The sequence below is a fragment of the Gekko japonicus genome, unplaced genomic scaffold, assembly GCF_001447785.1.
Source record: "Gekko japonicus isolate JY-2015 unplaced genomic scaffold, Gekko_japonicus_V1.1 scaffold267, whole genome shotgun sequence".
Lineage (NCBI taxonomy): Eukaryota > Metazoa > Chordata > Lepidosauria > Squamata > Gekkonidae > Gekko > Gekko japonicus.
Genome location: NW_015160217.1, coordinates 459,075 through 479,547, shown reverse-complemented (window position 1 = coordinate 479,547; position 20,473 = coordinate 459,075). Strand labels below are relative to the sequence as shown.

The window sequence follows — 20,473 nt, the reverse complement described above, 5'->3', positions numbered from 1 at the left end:
GAGACCAGCGAGACCATGGGGGGGAGATCGAGCCGGGGAGTGGAGGAGACGGGGGGAACCGGTGGGATGGGGGGGAGCTTACCTCCTCCTCCTGCTTCCTCCTCTTCCTCACCCCCCTCCCGTGAGTATCGCAGGTCCCGCCCCTTGTGCTTATCTAATTCCCTCTTGAAGCTGTCCATGCTTGTAGCCACCACCACCTCCTGTGGCAGTGAATTCCACCTGTTAATCACTCTTTGGGTGAAGAAGTACTTCCTTTTATCTGTTCTAACCCGAGTGCTCAGCAATTTCATTGAAATAATTTAATTAAAATATATAAGCAGTTTGGGGGGCCAATGAAAGTTAGGGAGGAAGTACGAACGATAGAGGGAGACAGGGGAGGGAGTTCCAGAGTTTTGCCATCACAAGCAACAAGGCCCTTTCTCATGTTGCTACCCACATAACCTCAGGTGGTGGGGCACTTGAAGAGGTTCCTCAAAGATTACTGGAGAGGTCAAGTAGGAGTAGACAGCCCTTAAACTATGTACAGCCCCAAGCCGTACAAGTCTTCAAAGGTCAATAACAGAACCTGGAACTGAGCCCAGAAGCAAATGGTAGCCAATGTAGGTGAAACAAGACTGGAGTGATACATTCCCTATGATCCACTCCAGTCAAAATTTTGGCCACAGTATTCTGTACAAACTAGACCTTCTGGACAGTCTTAAGGGCAGTGCATTGCAGTAGTTTAATCTACATGTTACCAGGGCAGGGACCATAGTGATAAGATCTTATCTGCCCAGGAACGGCTGTAGCTGGATCACTAGCTGAAGCTAGAGAAGGGCACCCCCGGACATATTAGGAGACAGGTGAGAACAGGTGAGAACAGTTACGGAACCAACTACTGGGGGTGGGAAGCTCTCCTTCACTGAAGATCTTCAAACAGAACCTGGACAGCCATCTGTTGGGAATATTCTTGCTTTTGATTTCCAGTGATGAACAGGAGTTTGGGCAAGATGACCTGGAGGCCCCTTCCAACTTTTTGACTCCATATAAAAATTAACAAATATTCAGAATGCTTAAACCCCCCTCACATCCAGAAAGGAGAAAATTGGTCCATTTTTCTTATTTCTCCAACTGTATTTAGGGTGAAAGAATAGCTCTTAGAAAGCTGGTTATTCATCTTAGACATCCTTAGTCTATCCACAAAGACATATTATTTATTTATTTATTTATATCTTCGATTTCTATCCTGCTCCAACCCCGGAGGGTCTCTGAGTGGTTTACAAGTTCCGGATTTACAAGTTCCAAATTTATCCCTAACTAAGGCCACATGTCTTCAGGGGTTGGGGCTGCCTACCGGCACCCAGGTGACAGGGCTCACTGTTTCTTGGTCGTTCTTCCCGGGCGGTCTTAGAGGACTAACAAGACATTGCTAAATACCTGAAATAAGAATCAGAAACTACTAAAGCTAAATGAGGCTCCAAGCCGGACTCTCAAAAAGTACCTGTAAACTGTTGTGTTGGCTGGTTGCTGAGTAGGAAAGATGTAGCCTCCTCTGAGATGAAGACCTATTTTGTCCCCTGGAAGGTACATCTCGCAGTGTTGTTTTCTCCAGGGTGATTTTATTCCCTAATAATAGAGTGAGTGGGTTAGGAATCGGTATATACCATGCATAAGAGTCTGCAGATTCAATGTCCATTTGACTTCCTCATGATTACAGGTGCATATTTCTGACCTATTTATACATTGGTACTATAGCCAGGAAAATATGTCATCTTAATTTTGATGTGCTTGAAATACATATTTGACTACATTTCCATTATAAGGATTGACGCACACACCTGGAAAGGTGCTATCCTAAGAAGGATCAAATCTATAATATTTTATATTGCAAGTGGGAACCTGCAAGGATTTGTGGGAGGCATCTCATTTTCCCCTCCCCGACTATTTCCTCTTTCTCTTTCCTGAAAGTTCCCATAGCCTTTCCCCCTTCTCCTGCTTCCTTCTCTCCCTAGGGTTGCCACGTCAAGTTTGGGAAATTCCTGAAGACTTGGGGCTAAAACCTTGGGAGGCAAGGTTTGGATAGGGAAGCAACCTCATCAGGGTATACTGCATGTCAGGCCTGGCCCAAACAAGTCCTCCTTCAAAGGGCAAAATAGGCCTGGAAAGGGTCCTGCCTCCTCCCCCTGCCTTTATACTCACAGAAACTTATCCTGGAATACTGTGATTATTTAGCAACAGTCACTGAGGAAATCTGTTTTTTAAAGCTACAGGCACTGCATTTATCATTTTCGGGATTTTTAAACTCACTCTTTTTTCTTTTTTTTTAAGATTTCACGTTTTTCTGCAAACCTGTGGCTTTTTTCAGGTTTGTAGAAAGAACTGTCTTGCCTGTTCACAGCTTCACTCACCAGATCTAAGTATCCGAAGACTTGGCTGATTTGGCTATACATAATATAAGATCCTGCCTTTCTCCTCAGTGGGGACCCAAAGCATCTTACATCATTCTCCTCTCCTCCATTTTATCCTCACAATCCTGTGAAGTAGGATTAGTGTAGACTGTGCAACTCGCCTAGGTCCCCCACCCTCCAAAAAACAATGATGCAGTGGGAAGACAATTTTATTCCAATATGCTAATAACCCTATCTGTTTCTCATTGAGCTTCTTCAGTGGCATCTGTGAAATATAAAAGCACCAAAATTTCCATTAAACCATGCTGCATTTATATTTCAGCCCCCTGAGGAAGCTCAATATAATTCATAGAGGTTATTAATGTATTGGAATAAAATTCTCTTCCACAGCACCATCGTTGTTTGTTCTTGTTGTTGTTTTTTGTTCATCTCTTTGCTCCAATTGGTGTGGCTCTTTATTCTCTTCTTGTTGATTCCTAGGTCACCCAGCAAGCTTCCATGGCAGAGTGGGGATTCAAACCTGGTCCTCCCAGATCCCAGTCTGATGTTCTACCTACTGTATCACACTGGCTCCCAAAAAATTGTTCTTTCCTACATAAGTATAAGTCACGAAGAGTCACACTCGACTGTGCGACTGAACAACAACATAAGTATATAAGAAAACAGTTCCCTTATTTTTGTAAAGATGTATTAAACAATTGTTCCTTCCTACGTAAGTATATAAGAAAAGCAGTTCCACTATTTCTTGTAAAGATGTATTAAATAACTAACTGAATACTTACAGTCTCATATTCGTACCACACAGCATCAGGCATGTATGCAGACACTGTTACCTTACCCTGGATTTTAAGAAAACAAACATTAATTGATTCAAATTAAAAGGAAGACATATGTAAAATATAGGCTGAGTTCAGACTGACAGTTTGCCCCAATGTAGGTGCATGTGAAGAACGTTTCACAAGCGGATTAAAGGGGTCGTTCACAGGCACATCTGTCTGGCGCTCCCCACCCGTACTCAACCCGTCTTGTAGTGCTTGCCTCCCGGGTTTAAAAGATACCTGGTGAAAGTGGTAGCAAACCCCGGAGAGCCTGTTTATCCCGCTTCATTCCACTTCCCGGAAGTGTGAACGCTAACCGCTAAAAGCTGGGAACAGCCCACTTTAATAATGTGCACTGGCTGACTGGTTTACGCTGACTGATCTCCTAGCCTCACTTTGGCACCAGGAAGGTGCAGGTGATTGCCTTGAAGAAGGGGTAGTGCTGTCGCCGAATGTGCCTGTTGGCCACAGTGGCTGGATCCTGCCCTATTTGCTGCTGCACCTAGGCGCCCATGTGCCTAGGCATCTACCGTGAGGAAAATGCCGCTTACAGCCATGCCTCCGGGCCAACAGTGTAAACGCTCCCTCACGCCTCCTCCCGGTATGCTCCCACTTCAGTCCGCGCAGTGTGACTGGGAAAACCCAGAACAGTTTGTCCCGGCTCTTTTTTGCCACGACTCCCTCCTACTTCAAACTACCAGTCTGAACTCAGTCATAGAGGTCCTAATGATTCTATATTATAGAAGTTATTTTAATGGTAGCTGCAAGAAAAGTACAAGGCAACAAGATGTGTGAGCTCTGAAAGAAAACACTAGTCCTCCAAGACTATGTCATGGGCATGGATAAGGATGAGTTGACAGAGCCTGCGGAAACCACAGCTGGCCCCTCTGAAGCATCAGGGGCGGATAGCTGGCAAGTGCCTGCAACAGCAGTCTTCACACCTGGCTCAGATAAGAAGGAAGAACTGCAAGCTGAAAGTCCTCCTGACTCAGCCCCACATTTGACTCATTTAAGGGAGAGACTCTGGCAAAACGTAGCAACCAAGCAAAGAGAGGCCAGGCTACAAGGGAGGCGTTCAGATAGCCCAGAGTTTTAATAGGAGCCTGGGTGATCATGCAGCTGGCTAATTGGTAACAGCATTTAACTCCACGCTCTGGGCAGTACTCTTTGTGGAAGCAACAAGTCAGCTTTGTGCTGCTTGCATCCACTTTGGCTTGGCTCTTGCACCTAGACCTTCAGACCCCCTAGCTTTGGACTTGGCTCTGTGTTCCTGGCTCCTGACCCCGGCTTGGCTTTGGACTCTGCACTGTCTTCTTGACTCCTGACCTCAGCTTGTTCTGGACTCCCTTTGACTGGCATCCCAGCCCATGACAGACTGTTTAATGTGCCTTGCATTTCAATGGCCTTCCCAATGGATTTCTTTCCAGTGGTGTGACACTGAAACGATTTTACTGGTAGAAATACCTGTCACACATTTATGCCACCCTTCCTTCAAAGATCTTAGGGTTCATGGTTCTCCCCTCCTCCATTTTATCTTCACGACAACTTTGTGAGGTAAAGCAGGCTGGAGTGAGAGACTGAGTGTCACAAGGTCAATCCTGTGAGCTTCATAGCTGAGTGGGGTTTGAACCCAGGTCTCTAAAGTCACAGGACCAAACTAGAGGAGACTTCAATTTTGTAGTGTTGGGGAACATTTTTAAAGAGTGCTGGGGGGGCAATTCTTGTTGGGACCATCACAGTGTGAGGTGGGTCTTCTGCCTCCCCTCCACATTGTTTTTCCAACCTGAAACAGCATTGGGGGGATACTGTTTCATCTGCTTTAGCTCATAACCACTAAGTAAAAATTCTGTTCCTGGTTTTAGGTGTCTAAATAAGGTAGCTCATTAAAAAAAAACACCTTCTCTCAGATCCACAAGAGAATGGATATTTCTGAATATCTTCTGCTCAGAATAAAGAAAGTTATTTATTTATTTATTTATTTATCAAAATAATTATATCCTGCCTTTCCTTGTGGCCTAAAGTGGCTGTCAAGTTACAAGTAAAACATTACAATTTAAAGCCAATAAAATAAACTCCCAGATAAACTCTCACCTTCCCCTTCCCCTCCGAAAAAGCCTGCAGTTCATACCCCATTAAAAATTCCTGCAAACATAATGGTCTCACAGTGTTGTACTTTCCTCATACCTTTATTATATTAATCTCTATTTAAGAAACAAAAAGCATACTCTGACCCAGTTTATCACATTGCAAACTTTGTCCTAATATAATATACTTAACCTAATATAATATTCTTCAACATACATAATAAAAGCACATCATAAAAAAACCATTAAACTAAACAAAAACACATCATTAAAATTTTTTTAAAAAGCTAAACTATGCATGCAAAAACATTAAAATGATGATTAAAACATAAAGCAGGAAGGAGGGATCACTGAGAGAATGCCAGACCCCCCCCCCCCAAAAAAAAGCCTTAATCTGCTGGTGGAATATGGCAAAAAAGAGGGGGGGACTGGGGAATCTCTCTAGGGGGAGAGTTCCAGAGTTTTGGTGCCATGACTGAGAGTTGCCCCATGTGTAATCTCAGAAGGGTGCTCAAAGCAGGATCTCAGAACGTGACTATAGTGGTTGGGTGCATTCTTAAGGGTGTAGGAAGTATTTCTGGCATGCCATATGGGTCTTTAACACAATAACAATGAATTGAACTGTGAAATAGATTGGGAGCCAGTGTAGATTGGCCAAAACTGGAAAGCTATGGTCCCTGTCAGTGTTCCCTCTAAGCTGAGTTAGTGTGAGCTAGCTCACACATAATTGTCTCTGCTCAGGAAGGATGGCTCAAGAGCAAACCAGTTTATGCAACAGCCAAATCGCTCACTCACAACTTTAATGCCAATAGCTCACAAAGGCTCCGGTCACATGGGAGGTTTTGGCCCAGAAGAGGGACGGATTGGGGGTGCAGCAAACGGGTGCGAGCCCACTGCAACATCTGGGAATCGGCGTGCACCCGTCCCTGATCTGTCCCTTCAGGCCGGTAATGCGGGTGAAAAAAGAACCTGCTAAAGAGCAGGACTTACCTGCAACGCCGCAGCAAGCGCGGCCGTCGGAGCGCAGGAGCACCCATCTTCAGGAGCAATCCAGGCTCCCGGCCAAACTGCGCATGCGCACACATGCGCAGTTCGGCTGCCTCACTCTCCCTTCAGTGGCTTCCCCCCGGCATCTGATCATTCCGGGGAGCAACTGCACAGCAGCTCAGGGGATCTATGTGATCCCGCCGCCGCGTGTCTCTTTTGGTGCGGCTCCAAAAAGCTGCACTTCGGCCGTGCTTTCTCCCCCTGTGTGGCAGGGGCCAAAGTAGAGTTTTTGCTCCCAAGACTCCACAGCTTAGAGGGAGCACTGGTCCCTGTTATCCACTCCAGTCAACAAGCTGGCTGCAGCATTCTGCCCCAACCAGAGTTTCTGAACAATGTGCAATATGCTCATATAAGCATATTGCAATAATCTTACCCAGATGCCCCCAGGGCATAAACCACAGAGGCCAGATCATTTCTGTCCAGGTTAGGCCACATCTATCTAACCAAAATTTTGACTCATATACAGAACTCATATATATGATTTGAGGTTAATAAACTCAAGTATACATACCTCATCCAGCACTGGAGTAATAAGAAGTCCAGATCCCCACAAAAACTGTCTGTCAATGCTCCAGGTGTTGTTATCTGAATAGAACCTAAATCAAAAAGAGAAGGTTAATGTTCCTTTTATTTTCCACCTTTGGTTATGTGTGATGTTTTACTCTGAGGAATTTGGGCTTAAAATTGCAACATTAAACCTTGAAGGTTGACAGTGAAGTAGTGTGAACTGGCAAAATCCAGTTTGAAAGTGGATTGAAAGTGGATTATTGAGTGTGTGTGATCATAGCCTTAGTTAGACCCACCCAAATCAAGAGAACTCATACATTTGCACTGGTCAAAATATACAAATAGTTTATTATTTTATTTATTTATTTATTAGGCTTATATCCCGCCCTTCCAAATGGGCTCAGGGCGGCTAACAAGAGGCAATTGCCATACATAACACTAAAACCAAACAAAACAATCAGATTACATTATTCATTTAAAATCGGTGCTCCCAACAATATAAAATATGTGTTAAAATATGTATGTATTACATATTACGAAATAAAATATGTATAAAATATGTGTTATTTATTTTTTCAGTGGTATCCTTTTTTAAAAATATATATTTTTAATATAAAAAACTACAATACAAAATAGCGACTCTCTGTCAACAATTACACAGTGAACAATTAGCATAAAAAGTCTATATAAAAAGTCTCATTAGGGAACTCTAGGCTAACCAAATACCAGTAACTTGTATTTGGCTTTTGATATAGTTTCCCAATCAAAGGTGTCAATGTCTATTTTATCTAAGATAGGATACCAGATATTTAGAGGATTGGAAAAGTCACTCTCATTTTGGTTACTAGAATGATAAATTGAGAAATTGTCCAACATGAATAGATCCCATACTTTATACCACCTCTGAGTTATATTTGGCACCTTAGTATCTTTCCAATACTTTGCAATTAGAATTTTAGCTGCTGTGGAAAGAATACTTTTTTCAGTGGTATCCTACTGTTTCCCCTCACAAACCTCAGAGGGATATGGATCTTCTAGCTAGTCACCTAATCCTGCTGAGATGGGCTCAGTTTTCACAACGCAGCCTCCCAACAGTCCTCTAGGCTGACATATCAATACAAGCTTTTTATCCCAATCCTTGGATGGCTGCATTACTTCCAGTGTGTACACATAGTCTGAAAAGTCTTTGCCATTGCTTTCCATAGAGTTAGCCTATATGTGCAGCTGCATATACACATAATGGCTAACTTAAGTTAAAACCGAACTCAGTCTGGGACCTCCATACACACCAGAGCTTACATGGATCTTTGGCACTATGTACAACTGAAAATATTTAAATGTGTTTGAAATCATCCCTGAAATGTCAAAGCTGATTATTTTGAAACTTTGATAGGAAAGATCCTTGCTAACTTAAAAAAAAAAGTTGGAATCACAGATCTTAAAGAATTCTCTGTCCTCTGAACAGAGGCTACTAATGAATGTAACACTATAGCCTGATACAGATGACCACTCTGTACATTGACTTATAAGGCAGGGATGGAGAATGGGAACAGACATGCTGGCCCACTCCCTGCCTCTGCACAATTGCCTGATCATCTGGGAAGTGTGACCATCCAGAGGAAGTGGCCAGTACATGCAGTCACCTCAGCATAGTTGCACTGTGCACATGACCTGGGAACTGTGTGGAGGCAGGGGGTGGTGCTAAGGTATTTGTGCATATTGGTGAGTCAATATGCATGGGGGTCATCTATTGCACACTTATGATTAATCCATTTCTGATTTCTTACCAGACTGAGATTCAAATGTAGGAATAGTGTGACTGCATGCGTGCACACACACACATAGGAAATGCACTGTAGGTTACTATGGATCTTAAATATAAAATGCAGATTAGGATCAAGGGTTTTTTGTCACTACACAATCACTTTTCTTTAAAAAGAAACCAGAGAACTTACTCATGCAGGACTGCTCTTGCAACGGTGGTTCCCTTTGTATGTGCATTGTAAAAGAGGGTATAGAGATATGGTAACAAAGTGTAGCGTATATTGAGGTAGTGTTTGGTCGAGTTCACCAGAAGAGAATTCTTTCCAAAATATGCAGGATCTTTAGGCTGGAAGTGAATGTGGCAATTGTTATCATTTGGAAAAGGAGGACTTCTAGACATTATAAACCTAATCTGATTCGAAAAGGAGGACCTACTTCATTCGCATCACCATTGTGATTCCTAGAAAATGGGTAAAAGGCTCCAAGCTGCAACCACCGCCTGCAGAGCTCTTCTGAGACATTATCAATGAAACCACAAATGTCTGATCCAATCTGAGGGGGAAAAAATATAAGAAAGAATCCCAAATGTGATAGTATGATAAACAGTCTATATTTTGTAGTCTATACAAATAGTCTATATGTATTTTTTTTAAAAAAAATAATAATGTCATTTTCAAAACACAATACCACCAATATAAAAAGCTCATAAAACATGACGTTTGTTGGCAGCATGTGGAGAAACATAAGAAGTACTTAAACACATCAACAAAGGCTCTAGCAGCACAGTCATCATAACTATTTAAAATTGCTCTTGATATCCATGCTAATTAAACAAAGAGGCAGCTGGATGAAAGAAATTAGTCTATATATCCTAACAAGTTTGGAATGAATAGATATAGCCACCTCTTATCAATAACCCATTTCTGGAAAGACACGAAAAACTCTGTTCCTTACATTTGCCTTAATTTACTACGCTAAAGAAGGTCCAGGAAAACGTAATGAAGTTCAGTGAAGAGGACTGAATACCCCCTCCCACAAACAGTGGGATTGGTCTTTATTTGAGATCAGGAAAAGCTCACTTTCTGAGTTGTCTGATCAATGGATCTATTCTCACATTAAATGGTGGCGTAGTAAAATCACTCTGAAATGCCTTTTGCTCATCATTTTGCCATTGGGTTTACTGAAGGACAAACTACATAAAATGTTTCTATGTTGGAGCTCTAGACGTAAGAAACAACCTTGAAGAGCCCAGTATTGATCAGTGGAGAAGTGGGGTGGTGGGTAAGTAATTCTTGCTCCTGTGTCATTGTATTTGTCATAAATTATCTACTGGGATGCTTTTAAACCCAGCAGGGGAAAAGACAGGCACAATACAAGTACTAGTATTTTTTTTTCATACAGGGGTCCAAAGCAGACCACGGAACTCATTTTGTTTGAGAAAATGTGATAAATATAGACCTAGAGATACCGTTCATTGATTTCTCTAAAGCAGATGTACACTGTTTTTGAGCATCTCAGTAAAATGTAGTCTACCAGTTATGTATAGCCATACCCATCACTAGGGCTTAAAAAGAATAAGAAACGAAAAAGTACTGCTTCCTGCCTGGGATGGCAAACACAGAGAAGTTGCTAAACACCAGACAGGCCACAATATACTACTGCTGAGCTGCATCTGGATTGGTGTGTCACAAATTGCTCAACCATGATCTCTAGGATGTGGTATATTCCCAAATCCCAATCTTGACATAAGAAAATACATTTAGAAAAATGGATGAACAGGTAATAATAATAGAAAATCATCTTATGTGACCATTACTACAACAGACAATGTAGTGAAAATTGGTTTGGAATCTAAGAGGTTTACTCTACCATAAAACTATATGGACGTAGCTACCGGTATATTTCCTTTATAACTACAATCTAATCATTTGTATTATTACAACTTAAGGAATCTTACAAAAGGGAATCCAAAGAGACCAAATTCCAAAATTCCTTGTATGGACCATTTCATATTGTCCCAGGTGGCAAAATTATCTCCTGTCCAATGTCCTGTGAATCTTCCAGCTCCTGCAAAAGTGGATCGGGAGAGTAGGAAGCTTCTTTTGTTGCCAAGAGTAGCTTTGAGAGCCCTGAAAAACAAAATGAATTTGTGGAATTAGTGCAAAAATTGTCAGTGCTGAGTTAAGTATTTTAAAGGAACACATCTGGTGCACAGATGTCAGTTTTTAAAATATTTTTATCAGCAGTCTAGATGAGGGTGTGAGGGGACTACCCATTAAATTTGCAGATGATACCATATTGGGTGGGGTGGCAAAATCCCTGCAAGATACAGATAAAATATAATTAGAATTTGGATACATCTAAAAAATGGGCAGACGTGTACAAGATGTGATTTAATAGAGATAATTGTAAGGTTTGGCATCCAGGTAGTAAAAATGTGCGCACATTCCGGATGAGGGCTATTGTTCTGGGTAGTAGCAGGTATGAACAGGATCTTGGGGTGTTGGTGGAATCACCCTTTGCTGAGTTACTTTCAAACCAATGCAAGGGGTTTTTTTTGTTGCTGTTATTTCTTTGTTTTGTTTTTAAGAGGGGATTAAAATCTCTGTGGGGAGTTGGGATTTCTGTTCCTCCCAACTGAGAGGAAGGGGGAGTGATTCTGCGCATGGCAGAAAACAAGTTTGGTAGCAATGTTCAAGGCTGAAACCAGGCTATTGAAACAGGGAAGAATGAGCTCAAATCACTTCCTGGTACCTGAAAAACTGGCTCACTGCAGCATTATGTGATCCTACCAGTCAGCTGTCAGTGTTACCATCAGGTAGCATGACAAAAGGCCAAATTTTAAAATCGTGAGTGGGTCTGGGAGGGGTGGTAGGAAACATTTGCCATGGTATCCTTGTGTTGTATCAATATTTTCTTCAGTAAACACTAAAGTGTAAAGCATTTAGGGACTAACAAAATGTCCTGTCATGTAAAAATACTTTCACAGGATTACTTGACTCCAGTGATAGCATAATGTCAACACAACATTTATGTATATTGTATAATTTTTCAGTGACACATTACTCCACCCGAGGCAATAAACGTTCTTTTTATTATTTCATAGCTAGTGTGATACAGTAATTTGCATGCCACAGCTGGGGCATCTAGGTTCAAATTCCTACTTGGAGATGAAACTTATTGTTAGACTTTGGATCAATCACTTTCTTGACCTAATTTATCTCCTAGCTTGTTAAGAGGGGGGAAATGAAGGAGAGATCTATGAATGACTGAATGTATAAGGCTGGAATTTTTGTTTGGGCTGCATCTGTCAGCTGTTCCACAGTCATATGGATCCCATCATATGATGAATTGGAAACAGAGTAAATAGCCACCATATAACATGTGGCACTTTGGGTTCGCCACACATTCATTGTGTGTGGGTGGGATGTCTGAACTCCCCTCTTGTGAAGTTAAGCTATTTTGGAAATCTGAACCTTCCCTTCCATTTCTGCCTCTGCTGCTGGTATGACCTTGGGTCAGTCATAAGTTTTTTCAGAGTTGTTCTCTCAAGGGCAATTCTCAAGAGAGTCCCACCTACCTCACAGGTTATCTGTTGTGGAAGGGGAAGGGAAAGGGATTGTAAACTGCTCTGAGACTCCTTTGGGTAGTGAAGGGTGGGGTATAAATCCAATTTCTTCTCCTCCTCCTCCTCTTCCTACTTTTCCTCCTCCTTTTTAAAAAAACAAATCAGGTAGCTATGTGTGCATAAGTGCACAATTGCCCCTGGCATTGTCAATCACTGTGGCCCAGTAGTCATTTTGGATCGGGAGTTCCTGGGGGAAATTATTTTCAAGCAACAAATCAACCCCAAATCCCCTCTCTCTTGTTTCTGTGTCAGAGTCTGAGAGCATCCCATGATTCACCCAAGGGTAAATGCACTGAGATCAGTGGGACTACTCTCATGTAAATCTGCACACACACCCAGTATTCCACAGAAGAGAGGCAAAGGGAAGGAGGCTGAGAGGGATCAGAGTGCTTGGCAGAGAGATTGTGGAGCTGCCAAAAAGGAGCCAGACAGAGCTTCGCATACATGCCTATGTGCATGGGTGAAAGACAAAAAAGAGAAGAATGCCACAACAATCTGAATGATGGACCATGGGGCGAGCGTAGGGTTCCCAAACGGCGGCGGGGGATCCGCGCGTGTTCGCAGGATCGCTGCCGCGGGGGACAGCGATCCGCGCTGCACCGGCGTCGCCAGGATGTGACGCTATGCGTCGCCCTGGCAACGGGACTCCAAACAGCCCCGTTGCCAGGGCGACGCATAGCGTCACATCCTGGCGACGCCGGTGCAGCGCGGATTGCTGTCCCCCGCGGCAGCGATCCTGCGAACACGCGCGGATCCCCCGCCGCCGTTTGGGAACCCTAGGCGAGCGTGCAGTTAAGCCAGTTCAGGGTGGGATGTCTGATACTTCCTGCAGCTATTTAAACTGCCACTAATAGAAGCACAGCCAGATTGCACCAAGCCTCCAGTGTGACCACTGCCCGATATAGCGACACAGAGGCAGGCAATGGCAAACTCCCTCTGTTCATCTGTTGCCTTAAAAACCCTACAGGCTCATCATAAATCAGCTGCAACTTGATGGCACTTTTCACCACCATTTTTCCTTCATTTGAGATGAGAACCTGTATATTCAAGCACAGATTTGCAATGTTAAAAAAAATGATAATCACTTAAGGTGACACTCCATTAGAATTCTGCCTGTAAATTACCACAAAAAAGTATTCATTTTTAGTATTTAAAACTGAACTTTAACTAGGAATTCCACAAAACCCAATGTAGACCATGAACTTTAAAGAAGGAAAGGATATTTCCTTACACATCAGTAGCATCTGCCATGGAATATCCATAGAGACTGTGGACATCATAATGCTTCCCCCAGTGCTGCACAGCATCCATGCAAAGTGTCTTTGAATACATGACTCCATCAAGAATCTCTGTTGGAGAAGAAATGGGAAATTCCTTTGAGATAGATTGAATACTTTAAGATCTTTAGGTGATATTTAATACTTCTAGATCTAAAACTCCCATCAGGTAGCAGTTGGTGGTTTCATATTAAGGGAATGTTACAGAGAGCACATTTTGGATCTGCCACACTAGATTAAATGCACTGGATTTATTTATTGTTCACTTTGGTTTTCACTGAAATTCAAAGACTCCAGTTAACTTTGCCCCTCCTTCAACCCCCTCCCCCCATAATCAATCAATCAATTCATTTACTTGTAACACACTAGTAAAATGTTGTTATTATAGGACAGTGAATGTTAGCATGCTGAGATACAATCAGATTCTTTCCATTCTGCACGCACCATTCATTAGATTACAAACCATTACCTACAAGAAAATGAGGTTTTAAAGCAGTGAAAGTTTTCTCCTAAACTACTAAAGAGCCAGTTTGGTGTAGTGGTTAAGAGTACAGACTCCTATCTGGGAGAACCAGGTTTGATTCCCCACTTCTCCACATACAGCTGTTGGTGTGACCTTGGGTCAGTCATAAGTTCTTTCAGAGCTGTTCTCTCAAGGGCAGTTCTTGAGAGAGCTCTCTCAGTCCCACCTACCTCACAGGGTGTCTGTTGTGGGGAAAGGAAGGGAAAGGAGTTTGTAAGCCACTCTGAGACTCCTTCGGGGAGTGAAGGGTGGGGTATAAATCCAATCTCCTCCTCCTCCTCATGCTTATAAATCTGTTTAGAATTGCCTTCTTGGAATATGTGCTTACAAATATGAGGAAATCCAACCCTGCAAATAGTTGTTCAGTTAACCCGTGGAGAAATTGGAATGTTCATCTTAACAACTTACTTGGGGTAAAAGGTGGGTAATTTAAGCTGTTTGGTGTACAGCCAATCTTTGAACCTTTAACAAAATTGGAAACTTCATTCATATCCTAGGAGAAAAGATGAACAGAAATGCATGACTAAGCAATCTTTATTAAATTGATGTTTTTTGTTAATCTGAATTTTCTTTTAATTGAAATGTTACCAGATTCATTCAAATAATAGTTCCCATTTAGCGTACGGACATCATTACAATCGCAAAAGGCATATCATTGCAAATGTAAGCGCCAAACTCATTCAAACTGGAGCCATGAGAAGACAGGAGAAGGGATTTAGCTGGTCAAACCCCTGCTTGGTTTTGCTTATTAAAACTGCGCTACCAATTATTTGTATTAGGAAAAAATAACAAGTTTTTAAAGGATATGTCTTTTTCCCCTTTCAAAGACTAATAACAGTGCGGGGACCCTGGTTTTACACAGCAAAACTAAAGTGAGTAATCTCTCCTCTCCCTCTGCAGCCCTGACCTGAATCAGGGTTGTATATGGCGGTGATCAGACATGCAGTTTGATCCAGTGTGGTCCCGCTTCTAATTGATCCAGGGTTTTTTGTAACAGAGAGTTTTGATCAGACACCCCCCTTTAACCCACTTCAATGTGAATTCACCCTGTGGTTGATTGATCAGATGCGGCAGCCATGGAGTGGGGTGGTTGGGCATTTTTTAAAGATCATTTGTCTTTTGAGCATGAGCATTTATGGGAATGAGTACTTCTAACTCCTAGTAGAATGGCAACAGCTGGTGGCCAATGTGAATGCTGGAGGAGATTGCTGGGATATGTAGTTCAGCATGGGGGAAGTGTTTTTGAAATTTTGCTTCTGATAAATTCAACTGTTCAAAGCCAAGGGGAGAGAACAGAGTTTTGAGAAGCTCCTGTGTGTGTGAGAGAGAGGTGTCAACATGAAGTTATGTGCATCTTGCTAACTGCCTAACATACACAGCCACCTTAGTTCAGGGAAGGGACAGGTGAAGTGGCAGCTCCAGAGGCTGCAGGGGGCTGTTTCCAGTTCAGCTGGGGGAGAGAGGGCAGGGGGGAGTGGGCGATGAAACTTACAAGTAGTGCTTTGCAGCATTTATCTGCTTATGCACACATTGGTAATGGGGGGTGGGGGTGGAACAGGAAGTGAGCAATCCGACTTCCCAAAAGGTTTCACCCCACAAGAGAGCAATTAGACATCCACAGAAGCACTGTGAAACCAGTAGGATCCGTAAATACTGGACTTTTTGTGGTGTTGGGAAAGGTGGGAGTAAGCACAGGGGGCTGACAACTGCAGGATGGGAGCCAGACGTTGCTGACTGAGCACTTCAAATCCATTTGGTAGGAGCAATGACAATGGATCACAGTGCATGTCTGACCACACCCTGGCTGAGTTCATACTGGCAGTTTGCCCCGATATAGGCATGTGCCAGAAACGTTTCACAAATAGATTAAAGGGGCTGTTCACACAGGCACATCTGTCAGGTGTTCCCCAGCCATACTCAACCCGTCTTGTAACGCTTCCATTCCGAGTTTAAAAGATACCAGGTGAAAGTGGTAGCAAACCCTGGAGAGCGCGTCCATCCACTTCCCAGACGTGTGAACGCTAAAAGCTGTGCGAAAAAGCCACATTGATAATTGCACACCTATGCACCTATGTGCATAGGCGCATAGGCACACATCGCTGGAGTGAGAAAAAGCCACTTACAGCCGCGCCTCCGCCAGGGGTGGGCCAACAGTGTGAACGCTCCCTTGCGCCTCCTCCCTGGTATGCTACTGCATCAGTCGGTGCAGTGTGACCAGATATACCCGGAACAAGTTGTTCGGGGTCTTTTTTGCCACGACTCCCTCGCACTTCAAACTGCCAGTCTGACCTCAGCCCCTATAACTCCAATTAGCCTTTTACAGACAGAACAAAGTTTGAGTCAAGTGGCACCCTTGACACCTACAAAGTTTTATTCAAAGTGCAAGCTTTCCTATGCAAACTACACTTTGCTGGTCTCAAAGGTGCCACTTGACTCAGATTTTGTTCTGCTGCTTCTGACTAACGTGGCTGCCCACCTGAATCTACCTTTTACAGACAGACAGAGATACATGATCTTATCTTTTTGCTGTTTGTTTTAGCACCTTTAGCAGGCTAATTCTAGAAATCTGTACTGATTCCTAAATGAATGAAAAAAACAAACAAAAAAGGTGCTATTGTCATTTTCATTATGACAACAAATGGAAATAATAATGAATAAACAGTTTATATTAGTTCATCCACTTCACTTCACTTCCCCCCTACTGTTATGTTCTGCTGTTATTGCAGCTGATTATGTGAGGTGGTTCCAGGCTTGCAGTGGTGAAAAAAACTGGAAAAGGGGGGGGGGGGGAGAAGGGAAAAACTCAACCCAAGATAACACTGTGAACCAGAAGGGTTAAGCTGACCATATATATTATAAAAATACAAAATTTATTAAGGTGTACACATATTAAAATATATTCGGGTTAATTTTTTTTATCTATTTTCAGAATACAACATCTGGTCTTTAAATAAGTATACATATGTTTGAATGTGTGTCTATACTATGTTGTATAGTGACCACTGAGGAAGGCCCTTTGAAGCCGAAACACGTTTGGTCTTCAGTTGGAAAGTGTTAACCCATCATGTGTATTAATAATTGATATGCTTTTATTAGTCTGATACTTGAAAAAAAAAATAACCTTAATAAATTTTGTATTTTTGCAGTGGTGAAAGTCAGATGGTAGATGAGTGGAGGCTCTCTCCTTTTCAGGCCAATACACCCCTCCTATGTCTGAGGCATAGTATCTGAGATACCACATCTTAAGCCAAACTGCATGTTATACTTTACATGAGTTACCAACAGGCGGCCATATTGCAGCTGTGACTCTCCCATGGCAATTTCTATGTCAAAGAACAGCAGTGACCCCATCCATATTGCAGTGCAGGGAGAGAAGTCTGCTGCCCCCCCCAACCCATTTTCAGGAGCTGAAACAGCCCAGAGGCATCAGGAGGGCATTATTTGCCCCACTGGGAGGCCCAGAAGCACTGCAATGGGAAAAGCAGGAGCACTTTTACACAGCAGCTGCCAAAAGGGGGACACAGCTGCAATATGGCTACAAGTCAACATGGTGAACTCATGTAAAGTGTAACGTGTCCTTCGGTTCCTATAGTACATCATGGGAAACACATGCACTTGACATTAGATGTCAGGAAATTTGAACTGATTGTTCGAGCACAGGGATGCCTGAGCCCCCTCACCTATAAATTTCAAGTTTCTTCATTCCTTAGCAACACAATCTTACTTTTCCAAAATAGGGGGAGATAGCCTGCAGAGAAGCTTGTAGTTGTAGAACTGCCCTCCTTTGCTGACAACGGAAATCCCATTTTTCTGCCATCATTTCCTGATTTAGCTCAGGAGGCAGAGAGACCTCAAATTACATAATCATCAACAGAAAATTATGGTATGGAATATGGGATTTATGTTCCAAATTAAGGAGGAATGGAAAGTAGGACTGGCCAGCAGTACAAGGAGAATACATGCAAACATCATTTTGTGTTGAGTCCAGTTTTATAGGGAGTTAGATCTGATTCAAAATGGGGTAATTTTTTTTAACTGGATCATTGGATTAGACCCCACACACTGATATTAACATACGGTTAATCATGCTAAAGCAGTGGTGCTCAGCTTTTAATATTTCTGTTTACAAAGGCAAAGACACAAACCAAAGACACGCACTGCATGCCACATGCAACACACTCATAAATGACATTAAAATATATTTTGCTGTGTGGACGTTGAAAGATCCGTGCTACATACCACCCATAGCCCATCATACTCAATGGTCTCGTGAAACAGACGGCATTCCTCGACCCACCATTCAACAGCAGCAGGATTTGTGAAATCTGGGAAGACTGACTCTCCTGGCCACACCTGCAGTAAACGAAATAAATGTATTTATTTATTTGATTTTTACCCTGCCCTACCCCGCTGAGGCAGGCTCAGGGTGGCTAACAAAACAACAAATAAAACAACAATATAAAATCAATATAAAATACACAATAAGGTTATTAAAACCATTAGTATGATGATGGCGTTGGGACTGTATTAGAGTGCACATACAGCAGTACCTCCACTATTGACAGGCTCAGGCTGGAAAAGAAGTTGGCACAGGGCAAGGATGATACTGCACAGCTCCTTATCTAAATGCCTGACAGAAGAGCTCCATTTTCGCAGCCCTGCGGAACTGTGAGAGGTCCTGCAGGGCCCTGATCTTGTCTGGAAGCTTATTCCTGTAAGTTGGAGCTGCCACCAAAAAAGCCCTGGATCTGGTCGATACCAGCTTGGCGTCCTTGAGACCGGGAGAGCGGGCAGGGGATTCTGCAACCCAGACCACAGTGCTCTCTGGGGAATCAGTGAAACTTCAACTTTGTAGGAAATGGAAATGGAAGTTTCCTGAAGAATCATGAGCTTCCATGGCCAGAATAGCCACTTATGTCAGCAGAAGCTCCTTGCACCAGAGAAAAGCACTAACATTACTGAAACGGATCCATGGGATCCAGCCTATGAACAAACCTATTTCTTAGTTGTAACATGCACTGCACCCTGACCTGTATGCCCCAGGCTAGCCCAATCTTGTCAGATCTTGGAAGCTTAGTCAGGGGTCATTTGGGGGGGGGGACGCAGGGGGACGCCATCCCCCGGGTGAGGTGCGGGAAGGCGGGGCCTGGAGCTCCCTGCTGGTGCCCGCTGGAGTTCACCGCCGGCTGTGGGGAGGACACACTTCCGGTGATGTCAGGGGGTGTGGCATATGCTAATGAGTTATGCTGATGAGTCCCCCTAGCTCTTTTTCTACGAAATGACCCCTGAGCTTAGTACTTGGATAGGAAACCATCAGGGAAGTTCAGAGTTGCCACGAAGAGGCAGCAATGGCTACCCACTTCTGTTTGTGTCTTGCCTTGAAAACCCTACAGGGTCTCTGTAAGTCAGCTATAACTTTACAGGTTTTCTCGCCAGTGTGAACTGGAGTCATCATGGCTGAGTTCAGACTGGCAGTTTGAAGCGGGAGGGAGTCGTGGCAAAAAAAGACCCGGAGCAAACTGTTCCAGGTTTTCCCAGTCACACTGTACTGACTGATGCGGGAGCATACCGGGGAGGAGGCACAAGGGAGCCTTCACACTGTTGGCTCGGAGGCACAGCTGTAAGTGGCTTTATCTGGTAATCCAGTTATGTGTGCTCATGCGCATAAGCGCATCCCTACGGGATTGCGGCTTTTCGTGTTCACACTTTCAGGAAGCGGGATGGACATGGGATAATTGCACTTTTCAGGGTTTGATACCACTTTCACCTGGTATCTTTTAAACTCGGGAGGGAAGCGTTATGAGAGGGGTTGAGTGCGCCTGGGGAACGCCGGACAGATGTGCCTGTGTGAACAGCCCCTTTAATCCATTAGTGGAACGTTTCTGAAGCATGCCTATATCGGGCCAAACTGCCAGTCTGAACTCGGCCCATCTAAGTGAACAATCTTAAAAGTAACATAAATGAAATTCTTTGGCTGCAGTCATACACACTAAATAATCCACTTTCAATCCACTTTCAATGCACTTTCCAACTGGATTTTGCTAGTTCACACAGTAAAACCCAGTTGGAAATGCACTGAAAGTGGATTATTTAATGTGTGTGACCACAGTTTGTGTTCCTAATAGGGGAACAAATGACAATGGAGTTTAAAACCTCATCTCATGTTTCTAAATTCAGTATTTACTTAATTGGTGGTTTTGTTTCACACTATAGCCCCAGGTTAGAAACTCATAATCAAGACCTTTTTTATAAAATAAAAAAATTAAATCCATATTTATATAGAGACTTTAAAAGACCTCCGGATCGGGTTGGGAAAAATGTTGGAAAACATACGGAATAAAAAAGAGCAACGTATGTTGCAACATTCCAACAATTAAGTTCTTTAAAGAGAAATTATGAAAATCGGAGTACATGCAAATTATCAATGAATTTAAAAGT

At 43.0% G+C, this 20,473-nt stretch overlaps 1 protein-coding gene across 1 annotated transcript in view; it reads right to left on the bottom strand.

Moving 5' to 3' along the window:
- The window catches only part of SI (sucrase-isomaltase (alpha-glucosidase)), a 183,921-nt gene that overhangs the window by 109,219 nt on the left and 54,229 nt on the right, over nt 1–20,473 (bottom strand). Inside the window, exons 12-20 of the mRNA XM_015410796.1 lie at nt 18,275–18,388; nt 14,444–14,528; nt 13,467–13,584; nt 10,565–10,736; nt 9,043–9,159; nt 8,799–8,953; nt 6,848–6,932; nt 3,170–3,226; nt 1,481–1,605 (exon numbers count right to left, since the gene is read on the bottom strand). Of these exons, the coding sequence (XP_015266282.1) occupies nt 1,481–1,605; nt 3,170–3,226; nt 6,848–6,932; nt 8,799–8,953; nt 9,043–9,159; nt 10,565–10,736; nt 13,467–13,584; nt 14,444–14,528; nt 18,275–18,388 (1,028 nt within the window). The remainder of the gene's footprint in view (nt 1–1,480; nt 1,606–3,169; nt 3,227–6,847; nt 6,933–8,798; nt 8,954–9,042; nt 9,160–10,564; nt 10,737–13,466; nt 13,585–14,443; nt 14,529–18,274; nt 18,389–20,473) is intronic.